Below are 23782 nucleotides of genomic sequence, written 5' to 3' on the forward strand. Positions count from 1 at the left end.
ATAAACAGTAATTTTCACAATTGAAAATAGTATTCTAAAAATGCCATGCAATTTTTCTATACAAAGCAAAATGTCATAAATTCAAACACTTACTTGTTTAATGATTGGCTACAAGCTCTCCAAGCATCTAGTTCCTCAGAGAGTTGCTCAATTTTCAGGGGTACACATACTTCCCTTCTTTTTAAAAGCTGGCTGGAAAAAAATATAGAGTAACACAAGATAGTTCCGTATAGATTACACTCCATTCCATATGGATCAATATACATTTTATATGGATAGTGATCCATGGAGAGCAATATATAGTCAATATGGATTAATACCTATCATCGTCCAGATAGTTTAAATGTAAAATGTTTAGAACCTAAACTATGATGATTTTTGCCAATTCTTCTCAACCGAGTGACCTCAGGCTGTTCCTGGGATAAAGAAATTCTGATACAACATATTGGAAAGTACAGAGTTGGAGAAGGTTTGTCTATGCTCTTGCTTCAATTTCTACCTAATGTAAAAGTGAGGGGTTTGATACCAATACAAATACAATTTAAAACAACTGTGAACAACAATTGAACAAATGTCATTCTTGTAGTTAAACTGCATTTTCCATTAGGAAAACTAGTTATATTTCAAGGGAATTTAGACACTGATCAAATACTAATGACAGTCACAAATTCTCCACAGAGATGTGAAAAATAAGGACATTCAGAATGACAGATTTTAGGGGAAAAAAAGAAAAAGAAATACAACTCTCATAATTCCTAGAAAGACTTTCACTTAAGTTATTACAGAAGAATTACCTTGTATATTCATAAAGAGCTGGTACAATGCTGATATATTGTCTTCTAATAGCCAGTAAAGCCCCAATGTAGCCACTTAATATTAACAATTCATTTCTAAATCTGGGGAAAAAAATCATTATTTTTCCTAATTCGTATTGCATACATGTATATGTCTTATTCACATTAGAAATATAAGAGATGTGCAAAACTTTTAAACAAGATCTTTTAAAAGCAGACAAATGAGCAAAAGCAAATAGGTCATAAAAGGAAGTCATTATATAAAAAAGTTAAGCACATAGAAACAAATATACTTAGATAGATAAATAACCTTTATTGTCATTTGTGAGTACTGTAGGCACAACGGCACACATCAAAAATGAAATTTAGTTGCCCGCTTTCAAAGTGAAACATATACATGACACACACCTAAACATACTATGTACAACAGATGTATAGATCCACATCCCTACATATACATAACAAATAAATATTAAATACTGTCCATCTTGAATATATAATGGAAAGAGGAAGCTTGAAAGTTCACAAGGTTAATGCTGTATGGAATGAAATTGTGACTGAATCTGGATGTTCTGCTATGGATACCATGAAGCCTCCTCCCAGAAGGCAACAAGGAAAACAGGCCGTGAAGAGGATATGTAGTGTCCCAGATAATCTCATGGACCCTGCTCAAGCAACGCTTCTGTGCTATGTCCTGGATGGGAGGGAGGAAACTGTCAATGATCTTTTTGGCCATCCTCACCACTCTCTGCACCATCTTCCTGTCTGAAGCAGTGATGCTTCCAAACCAGATTGTGATGCTGTATGACAGGATGCTATCAATTGTCCCCCTGTAGAAAGTGGTCAGGACAGGGGAAGGAAGATGTGCTTTTCTCATGCGATGCAGAAAATGTTTCTCACTGTTGAGTGACCAAGTCAGCCTACTTGTTAGCTGCACACCCAGGAATTTGATGTTGGTAACCATCTCCACAGGTGAATCATTAATGCACACAGAAGTGTGGCTGTGCCTTTTCTGAAATCGACAATGATCTCTTTGGTTTTTCCGGTATTTAAAACTAGGCTATTTTCCTTACACCAGTTCACCAACCCCTCAACCTTCTTGCGGTAAGCTTCCACCTTGTCATCCTGAATAAGGCCCACTACTGTTGTATCATCTACAAACTTCACAATATGGTTGTTGTTGGTGATTAGAATATATTTTCTTCCATTGAAAAAGAACAACCCCAAACTAACCTATTTTTATGCTACTTTAAGGACATCTTTTTAAATGCAGCTTTGACATTTTCATGTATTGGAGCTAATTCTGAAATAATACCATTTCCTAATTTCTTAGAACAACGCTTTTAGTAATCTCTCATGCCTGGTACAACCAAAATTTAGTAAAGACAGTTCTCAAGGTTTGAGGACATAATTCAACATTATATTAACATCTTTATTATTTTGGGATTTCCCCATAAATTTACTTCTGTACGTTTCATGCTATTCCCAAAAAATAGCAATTGTCAAGTCCAGATCATATGATATGATATGATATGTGATATGATATATGATATAGAATAGAATAGAATTCTTTATTGACCAAGTGTGATTGGACACACAAGGAATTTGTCTCCGATGCATAAGCTCTCAGTGTACATACAAGTAATAGTGATAAATCATGATCATAAACAACATAAAAATACATTAATAATAAATCGTAAAATACAACAATTAGTGATAGTCATAGAATACTAGCTAAGCAAACATAAATCATACTAGGATACTAAAACAATATAAATTGTAATATACAAGCAACAAAGTTATAGTCATAAGAAGATAAGGATAGGTAATAGGAAAAATGAGGAGAATCATAGTAATACAGATTTGACAGTGTAGTTAGTAGTTTGACAGTGTTGTAGGAATTAGTTAAGCAAAGTGACAACATGGGGGGGAGGGAACTGTCCTTATGTGAAGTTGTTCTGGTGTGCAATGCCCTGTAGTGTCATCTTGAGGGAAGAAGTTGAAACAGTTTATGTCCAGGATGTGAGGGGTCTGTAGATATTTTCATAGCCCTTTTTCTTGCTCATGCAGTATACAGATCCTCAATGGAAGGCAGGCTGATAGCAATAGTTTTTTCTGCAGTTCTAACTATTCATTGAAGTCTATGTCTGTCTTGTTTGGTTGCAGATCCAAACCAGACAGTTATAGAGATACAAATGACAGATTCAATCATTCCTTTGTAGAACTGTATCAGCAGTTCCTTGGGCAGTCCGAGCTTTCTGAGTTGGTGCAGGAAGAACAATCTTTGTTGTGCTTTTTTGATGACATTTTTGATGTTAGGTGACTGTTATGTCCTGAGCCTGTGAAAGCAGGCTCGGGGCATTGCAACGGTCCCGGGCAGGTGCAAGCTGCCCGGGACCAGACTGGCTATCGCCAGCACTCGCGCGCATGCGCAAGTGCAAGCGCGCCAAATGTTGCAGTTTAGCCCAGGAATCGCCTATAAAAGGGGCAGGGAGATTTGGGCGTTGTCGGCGTCTTGTAACCAGTATGCTGAACAGAAATAAAGAGGTTCCTGAGAACTACAACTGCTTCTCGTGTTATTGCCATTTCGCGAAGGACTTAACACTGGCAACGAGGATGGGATTGCCTTACATCGACTGAAGACAGGTGTAAGCTTACCCTAGAGTCCTGAGCAGTAGGAACGGCATCAACTCAGCAGCTGCCCGCCAATCCAGCGAACATCAGGGGTAGGCTGGCTGATAGACCCTTCCTTTTCTACAAAAATGGCAAAAGTTGGAAGACTTTCAGAATTCGACGTCTCGCATCCGGAAAGATGGGAGTCCTACGTAGCCAGGGTGGAAAACTATCTTAAAGTCAATCAAGTAAGAGAAGATAGTTTAAAAGCCACCACCCTGCTGTGCGTTTGCAGTCAAGATGCATTCGAAATCGCTGAAAACATAGCAGCACCTGTACCTCTAGAATCTGTTAGCTACACAGATCTCAAAAAACTACTAAAGGAACACTTCCAGCCCAAGTTGTCCGTCATCACTTGGCGCCACACCTTCGAACAGAGGGATCAGCGACCCGGAGAATCAGCCAAAGAATACATTGCTGCGCTGAGAAAAGCCGCTAAACACTGCGAGTTCAAGGATCTAGAAGAACGGCTGAGAGACAGATTTGTATGCGGACTGAGGCATAGAGAATTGCAGCAGAGGCTCTTCGCTAAAGAAGACTTATCTTTCCAAGATGCCTTGAGAGAGGTTACTGCAGAAGAGGCAGCGGGCGGCGCCATCAAGAACATGAGGCCGATCAGAAGCACTCCAGAAGCTGTGTCCGTGCACCAGGAAGGACTCCAAAGGAACCTAGAGGAGGATCCTGACGATGAAGTAGACCGTCTCTACCCCACGAAAGAAGGGAAACAGAAGGAAAGCTCTTCAGCTCTCCCCAAGTGCCTCAGTTGTGGAGGTCACCACAAGAGGACCGACTGTAGATTCCGCTCCGCTATCTGTAGGGCATGCGGAAAACAGGGACACATTGCAGCTGTGTGTCTGGGCCGTCCGAAGGTACAACCTCGGGAAGAATTGCGCCTGGAAGGTACCAGGGTCCCCAGCCAAAACAGGGTGGGTTTCTGTGCTTTGCGAAGAAGCATTTATAGGACAGGCATACACAAGCCCATTAAGAAAAAGCTGTCTCTTAAAGTGAAGCTACAAGGGATTCCATTGGCTATGGAACTGGATACGGGGTCTGCACTTTCAATCATTTCCATGCACACGTTTAGGAAGATTTGTTCTGGCAGCGGATTTCAGGCCAAGCTGAGGCCTTCCGACATTGTGTTAACAGACTTTCAAAACTCCAGAGTGTGTGTTAAGGGGGAGGCCACCCTTAACGTACAGTATAAGGATTTTGAAGGTCCACTAGATGTAACAGTAGTATGAGGTGAGTGAACGAGTCTCATAGGACTCGATTGGTTTGAGGCCTTGGGAATACACGTCACAGGGCTCAATAGCTTGCAAACAGTAGACCTACAAGAAGTCTGCAAAGAATTTACAGATGTTTTCAGCCCACAGCTGGGCACGTACAAAGGACCCCCTGTGTCACTGAAATTAGACCCCACTGTCACCCCTATTAGAATTAAAGCAAGAAGGGTTCCTTTTGCCTTGAAAGGTAAAATTGACACCGAATTGGACAAATTGATTCAGCAAGGAGTTTTAGAACCTGTCGACTCCAGTCCTTGGGAGACCCCCATTGTCACGACTCTTAAGGCAAATGGGGACATTCGCATCTGTGCAGATTACAAATGCACTCTGAATAAGGCATTGCAGCAACATGCCTATCCTGTTCCCGTGGTCAGTCATATTCTGGCCTCCCTCAAGGGGGGGCATGTTTTTGCAAAGCTTGACCTAGCTCAGGCGTATCAACAGTTGCCTGTTGATGATGCTGCTGCTGTAGCTCAAACCATTGTGACCCACAGGGGGGCATTCAAGGTAAAGAGGTTACAATTTGGAGTAAATGTTGCTCCTGGAATTTTCCAAAGTATAATGGAAAACACACTACGGGGTATACCAGGGGTTTGCCCCTATTTTGATGATGTCTTAATTGCTGGAGACTCTACACACAACTTAGCTGAGAGATTAAGGGCTGTCCTGCTGAGGTTCAGGAAAACGGGCCTCAAACTTAAGAAGGACAAATGTAAAATTGGGGTGCCTTCTACAGATTTTCTGGGATTCAAAATTGATGCTACCGGGATTCACCCTGCTGAATCCAAATTGAAAGCTATTATGCATGCTCCTAGGCCAAAGTCCAAGGCCGAACTACAGGCCTTTCTGGGCCTTCTGAACTTTTACAACTCCTTCCTTCCAAACAAGGCTAGTGTAGCCGAGCCTCTTCATAGGCTCCTGGACAAACAGGCAGTGTGGCAGTGGTCACAAAAACACGAAGCAAGTTTCAATGAGGTTAAGGCCTTACTCACTTCTAACAGTGTGCTCGCACATTTCAATGAATCCCTTCCTGTGTGCATCGCTTGTGATGCTTCTCCTTATGGGGTGGGAGCTGTACTAAGCCACCTCAGACCGGATGGAACTCAGGTTCCTGTTGCATATTACTCCAGAACCTTGTCTTCAGCAGAGCGAAATTATGCTCAAATTGACAGGGAGGCTTTAGCTGTTGTTGCTGGAATCAAAAAGTTCCACGATTTCCTATATGGCAGGCATTTCACAGTCTTCACTGACCATAAGCCTTTGTTGGGGCTGTTTACCACACATAAACAAACTCCCCAAATCATCTCCCCCAGAATGCTGAGATGGTCTATCTTTCTGTCTGCCTATGATTTTTCCTTACTTCACAAACCTGGGAAAGAAATGGGCCATGCTGACGGCCTCAGTAGATTACCCCTGCCAGTAATAGAGGCTGACCCTGCACCAACAATCAATATCCTCTCCATTCAGGCCTTGCCTGAGTCTCCTTTAGATGCCAGGGATGTGGCTGCTGAATCAGCCACAGATCTCACACTTTCTCGTGTCCTATCTTGGGTTTTATCTGGATGGCCAGAGAGCTGTCCAGGCACTGAGTTTCAGAGTTTCTGGTCCAAAAGGAACGAGTTATCCACCTTCCAGGGTTGTCTGCTTTGGGGGAGCAGAGTTGTCATTCCTACCTCAATGAGGACTAGGGTCTTAGGTTCCCTCCACGAGGGTCATCCTGGCATTGTACGTATGAAGGCGCTTGCGCGCAGCCATTTGTGGTGGCCTGGGTTAGACAGAGACATTGAGGCTAAGGTGCATGCATGCCACCTTTGTCAGCGCTCACGCCCTGAAATGCCCCAAGCTCTTGTACATAGATGGGAGGAAACACAGTTTCCATGGTCTAGGGTGCACATTGACTACGCTGGGCCCTTTCAGGGTCAATTCTTCTTGGTCCTGGTTGACAGCCATTCAAAATGGCTTGAGGTTGTACCTGTCTCTTCCACCACCACTGCAAAGACTATTCAAGTACTGAGGGGGATTTTTGCTGCACACGGGCTTCCTGATGTCCTCGTATCTGACAATGGCCCTCAATTCACTTCTTCCGAATTCCAAGCTTTCTTACAGGCCAACATGATTCGTCATGCCACCTCTGCGTCTTTCCACCTGTCCACCAACGGTATGGCTGAACGCATGGTTCGCATCATCAAGGATGCTTTGAAGAAAATTACCTATGGAGACTGGCATCACAGGTTGGCTGACTTCCTCCTTTCTTATCGCACTACACCTTCCACTTCTACCGGGAGGAGCCCAGCTGAACTTCGTTGGGGGCGCAAACTGACCACCAAGCTTGACCGGTTGCACCCGGACAGACTACCTTCCACAATCACACACCCCAGGGCACCTAGACAACTGCTTGTGGGTGCCCCGGTTTGGACTCGTAACTACGGGCCTGGTCATTCATGGGTCCCTGCCACTGTGTCCAGGGTCACAGGTCCTTTGTCCTACGAGGTTTCCCTGGACAACGGTCGTGTCCTGCGACGACACATCGACCAGCTCCGCACTAGACGGGACCTTCCCACTGAGACTCCTGGTTCTTTTCCAGGGGGGGAGGGGGACCCCTTTGGGCAAAGAGAAGAGTGCGGGCTGCCGCCTATCATTAACGAGGGAACTACAGACAGCTCATTCCGAGATTCCGCGAGTGCTCCAAATAGGAATTCATGGAGCCCAACTAGAACTCAGGCACCAGTGCCTACTCCAGCCAGGGAGTCACCCCGGGGGCATAATCACTACTCACCCGCATCACTCAGTACTCCAGTCAGGGAGGATATCCGGGAGCGTCCAAACAACCCACACCCTGCAAGAGAGCTGGCACACATTCCATCTAGTTGGCCCAACACTGCCCCTGTCCCTAGAAGGGGGCAAGCACACAGGGAGGTGGTCGAGGAACCGAATCCCGACTACAACACCTCTGGCATTACTCAGGGGACAACTGAGTTTTGGGACAGTACTGAAACCCCAGCAAGCCCGGGTACAGAACGGGAACACGGGGAAAGACAACCTCTTGACAGGTCTATGACAGACCTGGGAGGTTCTACAGAGTTGCCCAATAGTGACAGTCACTTAAGAGGGCCAGAGAGCCTGCAGCCAGGCAGGACAACCAGGTCAAATAGAGAAAGAAGCCCTGGCCTGACGAGCCCGGTGGGCAAGCAAGCAGGCCAGGCATCGGAGAACAGTCCTTGGGGATCACCAGGGCCTAGCAAGGGGGACAAGCATACATCACCCCTCAGTCAAGGGGTACTTGGAAGGTACCCAGAAGTCAGGAGGTCACAGAGAGCTAAAAGATCTCCTAAGTATTTAGAAGATTTTGTAACCCTACTGGCAAAACAGAGTTAACAGAGAGTATTCCTGTACACATAGGGAATAGAATACTGGGAAACAGTAGAAGCAAGCGGGATAACTGGTACAAAGCTAGTATGGGTACCACACTCGTGTTGGGTTGTATATTATTATTTGTATGATCATAGTCTTATCCGGGGGGAAAGGGGTGTTATGTCCTGAGCCTGTGAAAGCAGGCTCGGGGCATTGCAACAGTCCCGGGCAGGTGCAAGCTGCCCGGGACCAGACTGGCTGTCGCTAGCACTCACGCGCATGCGCGAGTGCAAGCGCACCAAATGTTGCAGTTTGGCCCGGGAATCGCCTATAAAAGGGGCAGGGAGATTTGGGCGTTGTCGGCGTCTTGTAACCAGTATGCTGAACAGAAATAAAGAGGTTCCTGAGAACTACAACTGCTTCTCGTGTTATTGCCATTTCGTGAAGGACTTAACAGTGACCATTTTAAATCTTGAGATATTATAGAACCCAGAAACTTGAAGGTCTCTACTGTTGATACTATGTTGTCTAGTATTGTAAGAGGTTGTACAATAGTAGGGTTTCTCCTAAAATCTACTATCATTTTTACAGTTTTGAGTGTGTTCAGTTCAAGATTGTTCTGGCTGCATCACAAGGCTAGTTGTTCAACCTCCTGTCTGTATCCAGATTCGTCATTGTCGCAAATGAGACCGATCACTGATGTATCATCTGCAAACTTCAGTACTTTAACAGAGGGATCTTTTGATATGCAGTCATTGGTATATAGAGTGAAGTGGAGAGAGCACATAGCCCTGGGGAGGCCCCTGTACTAATTGTACAGGTATCTGATGTGATTTTGCCTAGCTTTGCTTGCTGCTTCCTGTCTGTTAGAAAGCTCATGATCCACTTACAGGTGTGGTCAGGCACAGCTAGCTGATTTAGTTTAGTGAGAAAAATATCTGGATGGTATTGATGGTATTGAATGCTGAGCTGAAATCTACAAAAAGGACCATTGCATAGGTCTTTGCACATTCAAGATATTGTAGGATGTAGTGCAGTGCTATATTAACAGCATCATCTGCTGATCTATTTGCTCGATAGACAAATTGCAAGAGGTCTAATAGTGGATCCATGATGGTTTTCAGGTGGGCCAGCACAAACTTTTCAAAGGTTTTCGTAACTATGGATGTCAGAGCAACTGGTCTGTAGTAGTTGAGTTCCTTGATGGAGGGTTTCTCCGGCACTGGGATGATAGTAGAGCATTTGAAACAAGAAGGAACATAGCATATCTCTAGTGATTTATTAAAGAATGCAAGTGAAGACGGGGGCCAACTGGTCAGCACGAGCTTTCAAGCAAGGAGTTATCTTGTCTGGGCCTGGTGCTTTTCCAGGCCTTTGTCTGTGAAATAGACCTTGCACATCATTTTCTGTGATCACCAGAGGTGGGGGGCCCAAGGGGATGGAGTCAGTTATAGGAGGTTTGGCTGTTGTTGGTGTATCTGAGATGGAGATAGGTGACAATGGTTTCCTCTCAAACCTACAGTAAAACACATTCGGGTCATCAGCCAGTTGTCCATTTCCTTTAGCATGGAGAGGAGGTTTGCTATAACCAGTGATATTTTTGAGAGTTTTCCACATATTTTCTGCTTCATTTGTTGAGAACTGATTCCTTAGCTTTTCCGAATAGCTTCTTTTTTCTGCTTTGATTTCCCTTGTTAATACATTTCTAACCTGATTGTACAGCATTCTATATTTCTTCCTGTAGGCTTCCTCTTTGGCACGACGTAGCTGCTTGAGTTTAGCTGTGAACCAAGGCTTCTTGTTACTGTATTTTCACAAGTTTCTGGTTGGTACATATAGGTCTTCACAAAAACTAACATATGATGTTACAGTAATTGTGAGTTCATCCAAGTCTGCATAGGTATCATTGAAAACTTTCCAATCAGTACAGTTAAAGCAAGCCTGTAGCTTTAGCTTTGCCTCCTCAGTCCAAGACTTCACTGATTTAATTGTTGGTTTTGTGGTTTTAAACCTTTGTCTATAAATAGTTACAAGGTGAATCATACATTGAGCAGAGTATCCCACAGCTGCTCATGGTAAAGACCGATAAGCATCTTTTAAGGTTGTGTAGCAGTGGTCTAAAGTATTCTTGCCTCTAGTGAGATAGTTGACATGCTGAAAGTATTTTCATAGCTCTTGGCTTAAGTTAGCATTTTTGAAATCTCCTAATACAATGAGGAGTGAATCAGGATATTTTCCTTCAGCCCACATAATCTGGTCAGCTAGAGTTCATAATGCATTGTTTATACAAACTTGTGGATGAACACACACTGCAAATAGAATGAATGAGGAAAATTCACATGGAGAATAACATAGTTTGCAATTGATGATTAAATGTCTCTAAGTCCACATCACAGAATTTCTTTAATGTAGTTACATTTTTGCACCATCGGTTGTTGATATAAAAGTAGAGACCCCCCTCCCTTCTTTTTACTGGATATTTCTGCAATTCTGTCTGCCCTCTGTACCTGAAACCCTGGGATTTGCAAGCCATAACCATCAATTGATTCATTTAGCCAGGTTTCAGTGAAGTAGATTGCTGCTCAGAGTCGCATCTGTTTAAAAGAAGTATTTCACCCATCATTAGTGAATGAACGAAGATTAGTCAGAAAGAATGAAGGAAGAGGAGTTTTTGTTCTATTTTTTCTTAGTCTATTCAAAATCCCTGCTCTCTTACTTCTTATGGGTCAGTGATCCCTATTTTATTTTTGCATCTTCAACAAAGAAAAAGCAGATGTCCTTTCTTCTAGAGACTTGAAATATAATTAATTGGAATCAATTTTAGATTGAAATCTGATATTACTTTAATATTTTTAAGGACTTTGCAATTATTGCTAAAGCATTATTGAAGGTTCTAATTCTTTAGTTCATGATTGGTAAATTCTATCAGCATCTGCTGTGTTTGACATGTTTTATACTTTTTTTTGCTGCATGCCATACTTCTTATGAGATGGGCAGCCATATACATTTGATAGATAAATGTGTGTGTGTGTGTGTGTGTGTGTGTGTGTGCACGTGCGTGTGTGTGTGTGTAATAGAAAGAGAAAGTGAGTTTAAGTTCTACTGTAACTTCCATTAGATAAGAACTTGGCTCAGATACCTTTGAAGTGGCCAAGGCACTTGGACCACATTGCGCTATCAAACACATTTATATTGAAAATATTGCCATTGTTGTGAACTAGAAATCCATATTGAATCTGAAAAATCCTTAGTGTAGTTATTATATATTAATTGATTTAAAATCATTATCCTGGTTTCTTCCCATATCTTTGAATAAAACATTTACCATCTATTTTTAGCAAAGAGTTATATATTCACGAGTCTCAATATTAAAGTCCAATCTACACCATAATAAATCCCAAAGATTTCTCACAGCACAATATCCAGGAAATAAAATACCTACATGTTGATCAAAGAAATTGCCAGGAATGTAATAGGATCCTCAGAAAATTGTATTATAATAATTTTTCATTCTACTTTTGGTTGTTAAAATATAAGACCAATAACATTTTTGCAAGTTCAGTAAATTAAAGCCATCATTATTACTTCAACTATTAGGCAACAGCTTTTGGAAATGTGTAACTTACTGTTTTGGGAAAGACAATTTTTAAAACTAATTGGAAAATAAAGCAATATGTTCTTTTTTTATATAGAGTTTATAGTATTTTACAACAGAGTAGTATTTTTAGTTTTTAAAAACTTTTCTATTTGATAACAATTTATATCAGGTATCTTTTGTAAACCAGTGATTTCTATATGAGATAGGCATGTTTTGTATTACTACCTGGATTTTTTTCCCCTTTTATATTTCTTGGTTCTCTTTAGGGTTTTTTTTGTGATTAATTGTCTTTAGTATTGCATTGTTTCTTTCATTGTTTCTTTTTTGCATCTTAATACTGTTTAGTTACTGTTCCTTGTGTGTCCGATCACACTTGGCCAATAAAGAATTCTGTTCTGTTCTATTCTATTCTGTTCTATTTGTTAGCAATTTTGCTATAAAAACAATAGAGTTGGGAGAAAAAAATATAAGAAATATAAGAAAGGGGAACTACAGTATTCTATGTTATTGAGATTAGGGAGGATTAAGAGATCATTCTATAATTTTTAAAAAAAAATTGGTTACATTTTTCAGTGTCAGTTTCCATAGGAATCATACAAACATGTATTGGTTATATATGCCAGAAGTGTCAACAACACTGAAAGTAAAATAATTTAAAAATTTGAAAACGTATAGAACTGCACATATATGTTTAACAAAGTCATTCTTTCTCTTTATCACATGATGTCATAAAATTAATCTAATTGTTTCATTCTTTTGGAGCTGATATTAATCACTGTATAGTTTATCAAAGGATATGACAATAGACATAAATCAGTATATATTTACATTCATTGGATTTTATGGATTATTCAGATACTATATGAAGAACTATTTTGGTTTTGGTTTTGTTTGCTTTTAATGAAATGCTAACTTTTAAGCAGATGTCAGTGCTGCCTTATCCTGCTGATACTGAGAGAGAAATTGCAGACATCTTTGCACACATATTTTATTTTGCTTGTATATATATTTTAAAAACCTCCCAAAATACATTTGTTTTATCTCAATAGAAGTACATAAATTCTATCTGCCTTCAGAATAGTTTGAAATTTTGTGTTGTGACAATTAGGGTATTTCCTACCATCATTATGCAGTAAAACACAATCACAGTGCTGGTTATTTATGTTGGATCTATTTTCTTGGTTAATCTGTGGTGCTAACAAGTTGTTTAATTTGAATACAATTCATTTTGGTTTAGTTTTTTAAGGCAGTTGTTGCCTAATATTTTTTTAAAAACAAAAATACGGGCTTAGGTGAGTATTTCTCAATCTCAACAATTTCAAGATGTGTGGACTTCAACTTCTAGAACTCTGCAGCCAGCCATGAGTTGCCCATGATGGCTGGAGAATTATGGGAATTGAAGTCATTACATCTTAAAGTTGCTACAGTTGAAAAATACTATTTTAGCATTCTTTCATCAAGTAAAGGAGAGATTCAGTTAGCTTTCCTTAAAATCATGTCTCCAAGTTATATGCAGTATTCTCTGTGGTACCTGTATCTGCTGGTAGTAATGGAACTGTAATTCTAAATAGTTGGAGGGCACTGAGTTTAAGATAACTATACTATTGTATTACCATAGACAACACCCCTTATAAAGCCTATCGAAAAATGGATTTTCTTTCAAGATTTCCTCAAAGCAGCAAAATGAATATATTATAAACTTCAGAAAATTCAGATAAATTGTTTTAAAGAAGTCTTTGTTCTAACTGAATGTTATTTTTATTTTGATTAGTAATATCTAAGGTTGACCTTTTTATATGGAAATATAAAACAATTCTTGTTCATAGGAAAACATTGCTAAAATAAAGTATGCATAAAAACAATTCCACCTGTTTATAATACAAGACATATCTGGAAAAGAAACCTCCAAAGAAGTATTTTTTGTTACTTTAAAGCGTAACCAATTTTACTGCTGCATTAGCTTTCACTGATTCTGTCTACTTTGTCAGATTAATGGAATAGGTTCTTGTGTGAGAGACATTAATGCAGAGGAGGAATGGGAAGGAAAGGTGTGATGAGAAGAAATATTACCCCTTTAAGGCCTGGGAGATTATAAAAATGGTTAGATAAAGATCACAAATGATGTAGAATGTTTGTATATTTGTCAATCCCGTCAAGCAAAATCAAGGAATAAATTTGAAAAATTAAGACTCATTTTCACAATTTTACTATTAAAATACTTACTCACTACATTTATGCAGCAACAATTTTTCTGTGCGTATATAGCTGAGAAGATCCAAAAAAGGATATACTGCATCAAGAGTCCAATCTGAACTACTAATTTGTTCTGTTGAATAGCAGTAGGAAAGAAAAATTGATTAAGAAGTTGAACAGAAGAACAGATAAACAAAACACATTAGTATTTTTTTAAAAAATGGTTCAGAATTATTTCAAGGCTTACCTTTGACATACTGAATTCCTATAGGAAGTGCCTTTTCTGATTCTGCAGTTAACAAATAATACTTTATTGACTCAAATATATTTCCATCTGTCTGAGCTTTCTCTGCTAATTGCATACATTCTTCTACATCTGGTAATCTGCACTGAAAATGAAAGTGGATAGAAACAAATTAATGCAATTATCAGCAGAGAAGGGTATAAAATTGTTCATGTTCGCAAAGTAAGTCTGATACAGTTGAAATGAAGTGCAGAGCTTTCTTGCAACACCATTTTCTTTCTCTAACCCAGTGGTTCTCAACCTGTGGGTCGGGACCCCATTTGGGTCGAACGACCATTTCACGGGGGTCTCCAAACAACGCAGTCTGCCATTTTCCCCCCCTTTTCCTTAGCTGTGGTAGTCCCTTTTATTCTATTGGCTTTTGAAAGCCAATAGAATAGACTCTCTTGAATAGAGTCTAATTCTATTGGCTTTCAAAAGCCAATAGGAATTGTCCATGCTGTCTCTGCCCTGCTGAGCCCGCCAAAAGTCCCATTCTGCAAACGGTGCTGCACCAATTGAGTAGTCCTTGACTTACAACCGGTTGAGTAATCCTTGACTTACGACCGGTTGGGGGTCGCGGCATTAAAAAGGTTGAGAACCACTGCTCTAACCTGCAGCATAGGGGCACAAGAGCACATGGGCAGACCATGCAGAGGAGAAATGTGTGGCTGCATTGCTCATATCTTCAGCCACTATTGTACCTCTGTGCTTGTGTAATTTGTATGCTAACAAAAAATTAATAGGGCTTTGGGGACATAACCCACAGAACCGTGCAGTAGCCCCTATACAAAGATGTGTGTGTGTGTGTGTATGTGTGTGTGTATGTGTGCGTGTGTGTGTGTGTGTGTGTGTGAGAGAGAGAGAGAGAGAGAGAGAGAGAGAGAACGCTCTGCTAGTGCCACCTTAAATCAAACATTTTCCCAATCCACACTTCAAATGGGATTTTACTACCCTCATGTTTGCCTTTGTTGGCTAAATCTCTGATGAAATCATTTTTCAAGCTCAGAAGAGGATGTACTGTAGCCTCTTTAAAGGAGTTATTGATGTATATAGCGTGTATGCACACATGCATCCTTAATCACCTCTTATCCTTCGAATTCAGGCCAATGTGCAATCTTAATGACCTTATTTTCTATAATACCACCTTGCACTGCATCTATGCTTATGTATTTGTGTTAGAAGAGACAACATTGTGCAGGCACTTTTTTTCAAGTGGGGATTATTCCTGAGCTTAATTGGATTAAATGTATTATGTGCATAGTATACATTATATTATATTATGTGCTCAGAGAAGTAATCTGTTTAACATCATATGTAAATTTGCATATCTACTTTTCATAATAATATAGTTATCTTAAAATTCTAATGGTCACAGTTTAATAGCATAAGTATACACACAGACATTTTCCATTGCCTTATGCTAGAAAAAATATTGACCAACTCAGTGGGCAATAATTATTTATCCTGCACATATTCATATTTCTGAAGAATCAATTTGTAAGGTAAAATATCATTTGCAAATAGTGCATATGTACAAATAATGTGAATTATTTTTCCCTATAGCTTCTGTAATTCAAATGGAAGTATTCATTTTCCCAACTTTCTTAATCTGACTCTCCAGCAGTTTTGATACCAAATGAAAGTGAGATGATTTAAATAATGTGAAAGTAAATTTACAGTTCTCTGTAATAGAAGGAATCTTCCAATAAACATAACTAGGAATTAATGAGCATAAAACCTCTTCTGCTACTCACATAAATGGCTAAGAGACAGTTGGCCTCTCAAGTGTACCTTTTCATGTAGGTCATTTATCTCTGTTGTGCATCCAGGATAAAAAGCACACAGTTTTATTAATTGTAGTTCGTTATCAGGAATCATCATGAGAAGATCTCCTGCTAAATCCCTATGAAACAATATGCACAAATCAGGCATTTCATAATGTGCAAAAATGAAGGAGCAAGTTCAAAGATAAGACTACAGTATTTGTATTTTTTTATTTACTTGTATAATAAAGTGAAAGAACATTTTTGAAATAAAGAGAAAGCATGGTTAATTTAGGACAGTGTTATTGAAACTTTGCAACTTTAAGATGTGTGTATTTTAACTCCCAGAATTCTAATTTAGAAGATAATTAAACTAAGTGTAACACGCTAAAAACACATGCAGGTCCTCTTCAAATGATCATCTAAACTATTATTTAGGAGATCAGGAATTAACTTTGGATTGACTTATGATAACATACTCTCCATGACAGTTTGGAAAGTGAAAGCTTTCTCTAACAGCAAACCACAACTTCACAGTATATTAATATACATAAACACAGGTAATTGTGATTTGTTCAAAATGTAATTTTTCAGCAATCCTGGGACAATTTTCTGGTATGGAAGCAGATAGCTTCCCTTTCTTGCATAGAAGAGATGGAAATGCAAGCCCAAGAACAGGGTTCCCATTTCAAGATGAACTTTAAGCTTTGTTCTGTTAATATCTATAACTGAGCTACTTGCATAATTCCTGTTTCTGATCCTAAGTTAAATCATTCTTCCATTTAGGAATGATTTATTTAAACTTCAGTATAAAGAGTACATAAAAGCTAGTTTAATTAAGTTTATGTTCAAAATTATAAAACAGGCAATTTATTTTATTATTTTACCCTTACATAAGAAGCTTCTTATGACCTCTTGGAAAATAAATTTATGCTTTTGAACCATGAATTGTAGAAATTTTACTGCAAAATTACTTTATATATGGTTATGCACTGTATAATCAATAAAACACAAGCCAATCAAACTGTTATCATAAAAGACAACTCAGTCAAAATGATCAATAATTATTTCCAGTGGCGTCTTCTGCATATAACATTTTCTCATGTTTTTGGCTTAATGTTTATGCACCCGTCATAATATAGTAACATGCACAAAGCAATCTATATGGTTTGTTAAGCAAAGCACAATTTGTAGACTTGTATTATTTATTTCAATTTAGATATCACTATGCCTCCTGATTCTGATTGATTCTGAGCAGTTCACAAATAATTACATAGAAAACAATAAAAACTAGATGGGGTCCAGGCATAACATATAGATAGAAATCTTAAAAAGTTACTAGTAAGTGTGTTGCTTTTATACAAACTCATTCTTTGTATTCCTAGGAGTATTGATAGATACTAATATATATTGTGTACAAATAAATAATTTAGAATGATAGAAGCAGAAGGTTGGAAGGGATGTTGGAAATCTTCCAGTCTAAGTTCTGCTAGGGCAAGAATTCTCATACTATACTATCCTGAAGAAATAGCTGTTTAATCTTTTTTTTTTTTTAAAAAAAACCCTCAAATGATGGAGTACCCATGACTTCAGGAGACAAACTGTTCCACTGTTTAAAAGCTTTGATAGACAAGAAATTCTTCCTTTCAAGTTTAGATCTCCATTGGTAAATGTAAACCTTGTGTACTTTGGTTCTTATCACATGTTCTAATATTATGGAGAATAAATCTATTCCCTCTACCATATGATATCAAGTATTGAAAGATTACTCCAATGTCTCCTCTTAAATATAATAAGTTTCTTTGCTCTTTAGCCTAAAAGTGCCTTATCAACTTTGTTGCTCTTCTCTATACTCTTTCCAATTCTTCAGTGTACTTTTGGGGACTACAACTATTCTAGGCACAGTCTGATTACTATAGCATAGAACTATACTATCACTTCCCATGATAGATACTATACCTCTGTTGATGCAGTCCAAAACTGTGTTGGCTCTTTTGTCAGCTTCATAGTCTGGGTTATGCTTAATCTGTACTTGGACACCCAGATATGTCTTACACTAAACTGTATTTTGTTGGATAGGTCCCAATGTTCAAGTCTATCATACTCCTTTGAACCTTGATCTTGTCTTCTGAGGCATTTTATGTTATAGTGTATACATTATGTACAAATAAAGTGACACTATAATGAAAGCCCCAAAATTGTTTGACATTAATATTTCTATTTTTTTCTTTCATTCAATTGTGTCTACTTTTTGGAGATTGCCTGGTCAAATCCCTGAAGTTTTGTTGGCAAGCATTTTCAGAAGTGTTTTGTGACTGGCTCAAGATCACCTAGCTGGAGTGAGGCCCAAGGTGGCACTTTAATTCACAGCATCTCAGTTTCTAGCCTAATTCCTTAACCACTACACCAAACTGGCTCTCTCTACCTCCATATACCACACATACAGAATTACTATGTAAGTCCTCAATTCTAGGTTTGACATGTTTACAGTTCAAGAGTATTTTTAATTATAGTAGTTTTATGCTACAAAAATTGCAATGATTAAACTGTATAAATATTAATGATGTCCCTTCTGGGTAATGGTATGTTTTAGGGGATTTGTCTTTAGTCTTCTCACAGTTAATGCTCTCATTGGAATCCATATGATGTCTACTAAAACTTTACCAAGTAATCTATTATACATTTAATACCAATAATATTTTATTCAAGTTGAAAAATCAATATCATCTAATGGATTTACTGTTATTTTTAATGTAATCAAAAGACATTAAAATATTTATCTGTAGAAACAAAAAGGTACCTGTATCCAAGTGATGGAAAGCTATAATAAAGATATTCAAGTTATAATATACAAAGTAGTGCTAAATATTAACATCAACATCCACTCAGTTAAATTTCAGTTCAGTGTTAATTTTCTATTTCTCATATATAAGGAGAAAAAATAACAGATTTCCCAATTCAAAGGTCAAAATACTAAAAATATGACATGTCCAAGAAAGGAAACTGAGCTGTGAAGCAGGCAAAAATTGTCTTCTCATAAAGTTCTGGTCCAGATTATGATCCAAATACATATGATTTTGAATGACATTTTTAAAAGGAGATTCTTGATCCAGCAGAATGGGAAAGAGACCATTTTTATCCTCCCTTTCAGTCTCTACTTCCCATACTGTTGCAGAATCCATGAAATCAAAATAAAGTGGGAGTTGGAAACTCCTGGAAAAGAGGAAATAGAAGAAAAATCCATTGCAGAAGCCTCAAATGGTTCATAAAATATTTACAGCAATGAAGAGATATCAATTTGGTTCTTACCCAAATATATAATGTGATATGACATATAACTAGATAAGTCAGGCCAGTGTGTACTAAACTGGTATAGCCTACTGACAAATAAAATACATTTTCTCATATGAAAGTTTATATTTCCAAATATTATCTTTCCTTGAGTCTCTTTTACAGGTATGTTGACACTGCTGTGGCTTTATATAGTGCCATATACTCTCTCCAAAGAATCAAGGCAGAAGAATTAAAAAAACAAAATACTGCATTTTACTATAAGCATCCTCTCTGATTAATTCCATCTTTCTCAAATCTCCCTCTTATTCCCTGCTAGAATAAGATGAAGATGAAAGACGAAAGGGAGGCAAGGAAAAAATTAAAAATGCAAATTATATTTGCACTGGAAGAAAACTGTTTAATAGTGACTATTTCTATCCTCTAGGAAGTAAAATATTCATTGTGGAACACTTTAGTGGATTATTCAAATTTGTACAGTCTTTTTTCTAATATATTGTTAATGAATATAGAAAGAACTTACTCCAAGTGAATTACAGGAGCAATTTATGAACAGGCACTTTTTACTCCCATGAAAATCATGTTAATATTTTAATACTGCACCACAGGAATAATAATCTCAAAATATCTGTACTTTATATGAATTAGTTTTAGACAGTACAAAGAAACAAACCTAGTACACAAATGTGGTTATAATATATTTTAAGTATGCAAGCAGAGCACAGTTCTAAAATTCTAATAAAAACTACTACTTCCTACTGGTATTTTAGTTACAATTTCAATGTGCTTGAAAATAGCCAAATGACAATCTCTCATTAATCTTATACAATGTTTCTCTGTTTTAAGGACACTGGAGCTGAAATCCTAGGATATAAAAAACAGATTTCTTAAAAGCTAATTCTGAATACATGAGGCTTCTGTATTCTGTAAAATGTCCAGTTTCTAAAGAAAAAAATAATTTGGACTAAGCAGTTCTTACCATGTTGGAATAATCATACATTTTCTTGCCAGTAACTCTAGTGCATAATGTGTTCCCTGAGCTGCACATTCTCCTAAGACGGTGCCCACACTGACTGCCAACTCCAGTTCATTTCCTCGAATCAGGTTTGCCATGGCAAGCTTGCGCAATTAAAAAAAAAAATCATTAAGCCTAACAAGGATTCATTGTGACTATCATATTAGCATTCATTTTCAAGCCCACATTTCAGAGTGACAAAACATGCATCACTGAATCTGATCCACACATTTTGGCTAAATCTTTTATTTATAGCCTAGCAACCTAAACAAAACACGAAGAAACCATTTCTATGGGAGAGATAGCTAGAGCCAAGTTACTGTCATTATCTGGACTTTCTAGAGTGAATGAGGCATTTCTTTTATTCATCTGACCTTTATAAGATGAAAGGCAGCCAGAAAGACCAGACCCTCAGTAGTATGGAAAAAAATGGCTTCTTTCCCCTTAAGCTGGTTTCTCATCAGCCAAGAAATGCTCATTATAAAGAACAGATAAAGTATCTATATACTATAATTTACTGCAAAATGTATGATGAATCCATTGCAGGAATCACACACTCCATAATTTATTTTTTCTTATACTCATTTACCTATATATAGAAGGATGTAATGTTTCTTTTATTCAATATCTTATTTATATCTAGCCTCAGGGCTGTAACAAATAAATATAATTTACTGGTGAAGATCAGAACATCTCAATTTTCATTAAGGAACTTCAGGACTCAGGACACTCTGAGATTATCAACTGGGATGAACAGTAGCTACTGTTCCACTAAACAGCAGTTTCCACTCAATGCCCCTTTATGAAGGTCTGTTGAGAAGTGTTCCACATGATCTGTTACAAGATTATTACTTTATGAGTATCATCTTTTCAGACCAGATGCTTTTCAGATGAGGAACTTGATTTGAAAAGGAGTTGGCTTGCACAAAGAAGTCAAAAGTTGTAGCAAATGTTTAGCCTTAGTATTCATATCCACCACCTATACAACAAATATAAGAAACATTTCTGAAGGAAGAAAATGATGACCAAAGAGTGTAAAATCACAAAAGATATCTCAAGGGAAGGAACTATACTTTGCATTTTTTGTCCAGGAGATATTCAGGGCAAATATTAGTGCCAGTTCTAAATATGGGTTTTAACCATAGGAGCCTTAACAAATCTTCTCATATGGGCCTTATCAAAACATCCTGTTCATCACTAAGAATAGCAATGGAAATATTATTACTACTAAAGAGCAGGCAATATTCCCACATAATTCATAACTAAATGTTTTATCTGTGTGCATGAAAGTTTCAGGAACAGTCTGTATATATGGATTTTCCAGACACTATTATTTCCTGAAATACATACATTTATGGCACCGCTGTGTCAGACTTAAGAGCTGAAGTGTAAAAAATGTATCTGAACTAGCATTATAGGGATCTGAGAACTGCTATTCCAGTGACTTCACTGGCTGTTACTGCAGAATAATAACATTAATTACAACTCTATAACTTCAGACACTTTCATAATGTGTATTTCCATATGCTACTTGTATGTTCCTTTTTTTAGATGTCAGACAATACTTTATAAATCCATTATACTGAACATATGCTGAGATTCAGGAATATAGAAATCTATATCCTAGCAACCCCTCAGTCTAGAAAACATTATGATAAATGATTTATTGGCATGATAGTCAGAAGCACTCATTTCAAATTAATTGTATATATAGCAAAATTGTGGATCCCCTGAAGAAAATGTTCAACATCACAGATTTCCACACAGAATGCATTGGACTACTTCCCCCAAAAAATCTTGAAGTTTCTAACAATGAATTGATCTGGTATTTTTTTAAAAAGTAAGAATATTTAAGAGAAGTGGAAGGTTTTCAATTTTGAATTTTGGCAAAAGCACGGCTACCTTGAATGATTTTAAGGGTTAATACTTACTTGTTAATTATACATTAATGCATGGAATATTCAAATTAGATTTGAAATGTGCAAATGTTTTTAGGAAATACTAAACAGCTTCGCTACACACTCCCCCCACCTAACAATTTCTTTGGTCCCCCAAAGAATAGGTAGCTTTCCTACTCAGCATCTATATTATCAGGAGCGGGCATCACTCTTTCTCTACACTGTGTCCTAGTGCATCATATGTCAACCTCTTCACCGGGTGTATCACCCACCTCGGTCTCTGCACCTTAGGTTCAACAGTATCATGGGCGCCGTCCTCTGGTGACCCCCCATCCCCGGAGGTACCCAGGACTGGCAACTCTGCCTCTGACACTGGCGATTGCCGACCCCGTGGAGTAGCTGGATCCATCTCCAACCATTCCCCTGGCTCTACAATATCTGGGGGCAATGCTCCATCCTGTTCTGGCCATTCCCCAGACTGATCTCTAACCTCAACTCTCTGGGGAGTCCCCTCCTGTTCGCAAATTCTAGGCGCGGATTCCAAGCCGTCGGACCCTGGCTGTTCTAACTCCACCTCACCACCCACAGCCTGGGACACACTCCCCATGTCCCCGGATAACCATAACCAATCCATACCCCCCTCTTCTTTTTCAGAATCTTTTACTTCCTTCTCTAGAGACGAAGCGGGTTTTGCCCTGGTTCCCACTCCCCTTCCCACTACACAGGGCTCATCTATGGGAACTGGCTGGGTAGCTTGTACTGCCTTGTGTAAGGGCAATAGATGGTTCCAGTGCCATGCTTTTGAAGGTCCTGTGCTCCCCTCCCGTCGTATTCGGTATACTGGCAACCCCGGCAGTTTCTCAGTAACCACATACAACTGGGAGCCCCACTGATCGGCCAATTTGTGCCTCCCAGCGGGGCCCAAATTTCTTAACAGCACTCGGTCCCCAAACTGTAAATCCTGGACCCTTACTCTCAGATCATAATTCCTCTTGTTACGCCACTCCCGGACCCCTGCAGCTTCTGAGGCTTTTTCATAAGCCCCCTTTAAGCTCCTCCTCAACCTATCCATATAATTACGGTGAGACTTAAAAGAGGTCTCATCCATTGAGGTACCAAAAGCTAGGTCCACCGGCAGGCGAGCTTCCCTGCCAAACATTAGCCGGTACGGGGAATACCCAGTAACGTCACTTCTTGTGCTGTTATAGACATGCACGACAGTGGAGACATGTTGGGTCCAATGCTGTTTCTGCACTTCGGTGAGGGTTCCCAACATATCCAAGAGAGTGTGGTTAAATCTCTCAGGCTGCGAAGTGCCTTGCGGGTGGTACAGGGTGGTGCGGGACTTCCAAATACCAAACAAGCCCAGCAGTTGCTTGACCAGTCTACTTTCAAAATTCCTCCCCTGGTCAGAATGTATGTGCTGAGGTAGCCCGTAGTGTACAAAGAATTTCTCCACTAATACTTTGGCCACCGTAACAGCGCGCTGATCTTTCATTGGGAAGGCCTGGGCATAGCAAGTAAAGTGATCAGTCATGACCAACACATTTCCTTGTCCACTGGCATCCGGTTCTAAGGAAAGAAAATCAATGCAGACCAAGTCCAAGGGGCCATGACTTTGTAAATGACTCATTGGC

The 23782-nt window shown here is 38.8% G+C and overlaps 1 protein-coding gene across 6 annotated transcripts in view; it reads right to left on the reverse strand.

Annotated features, from left to right (window-relative positions):
• Positions 1 to 23782, reverse strand: part of WDR17 (WD repeat domain 17) — a 120171-nt gene that overhangs the window by 1628 nt on the left and 94761 nt on the right. For 2 of the 6 annotated variants that reach the window (XM_039320645.1, XM_039320643.1), the window contains 7 exons: positions 20212 to 20351; positions 18742 to 18762; positions 15970 to 16081; positions 14140 to 14281; positions 13923 to 14025; positions 795 to 896; positions 94 to 192 (listed from right to left, as the gene is read on the reverse strand). In XM_039320645.1, coding sequence (XP_039176579.1) covers positions 94 to 192; positions 795 to 896; positions 13923 to 14025; positions 14140 to 14281; positions 15970 to 16081; positions 18742 to 18762; positions 20212 to 20351 — 719 coding nt within the window. Of the gene's footprint in view, positions 1 to 93; positions 193 to 794; positions 897 to 10608; positions 10696 to 13922; positions 14026 to 14139; positions 14282 to 15932; positions 16082 to 18741; positions 18763 to 20211; positions 20352 to 23782 lie in introns of those variants that run through there. The other 4 variants (XM_039320647.1, XM_039320644.1, XM_039320646.1 and 1 more) reach the window with 3 other exon arrangements.

Source organism: Crotalus tigris, unplaced genomic scaffold (genome assembly GCF_016545835.1).
Source record: "Crotalus tigris isolate CLP2741 ecotype Arizona unplaced genomic scaffold, ASM1654583v1 scf7180000023675.2660513, whole genome shotgun sequence".
Taxonomy (NCBI): Eukaryota; Metazoa; Chordata; class Lepidosauria; order Squamata; family Viperidae; genus Crotalus; species Crotalus tigris.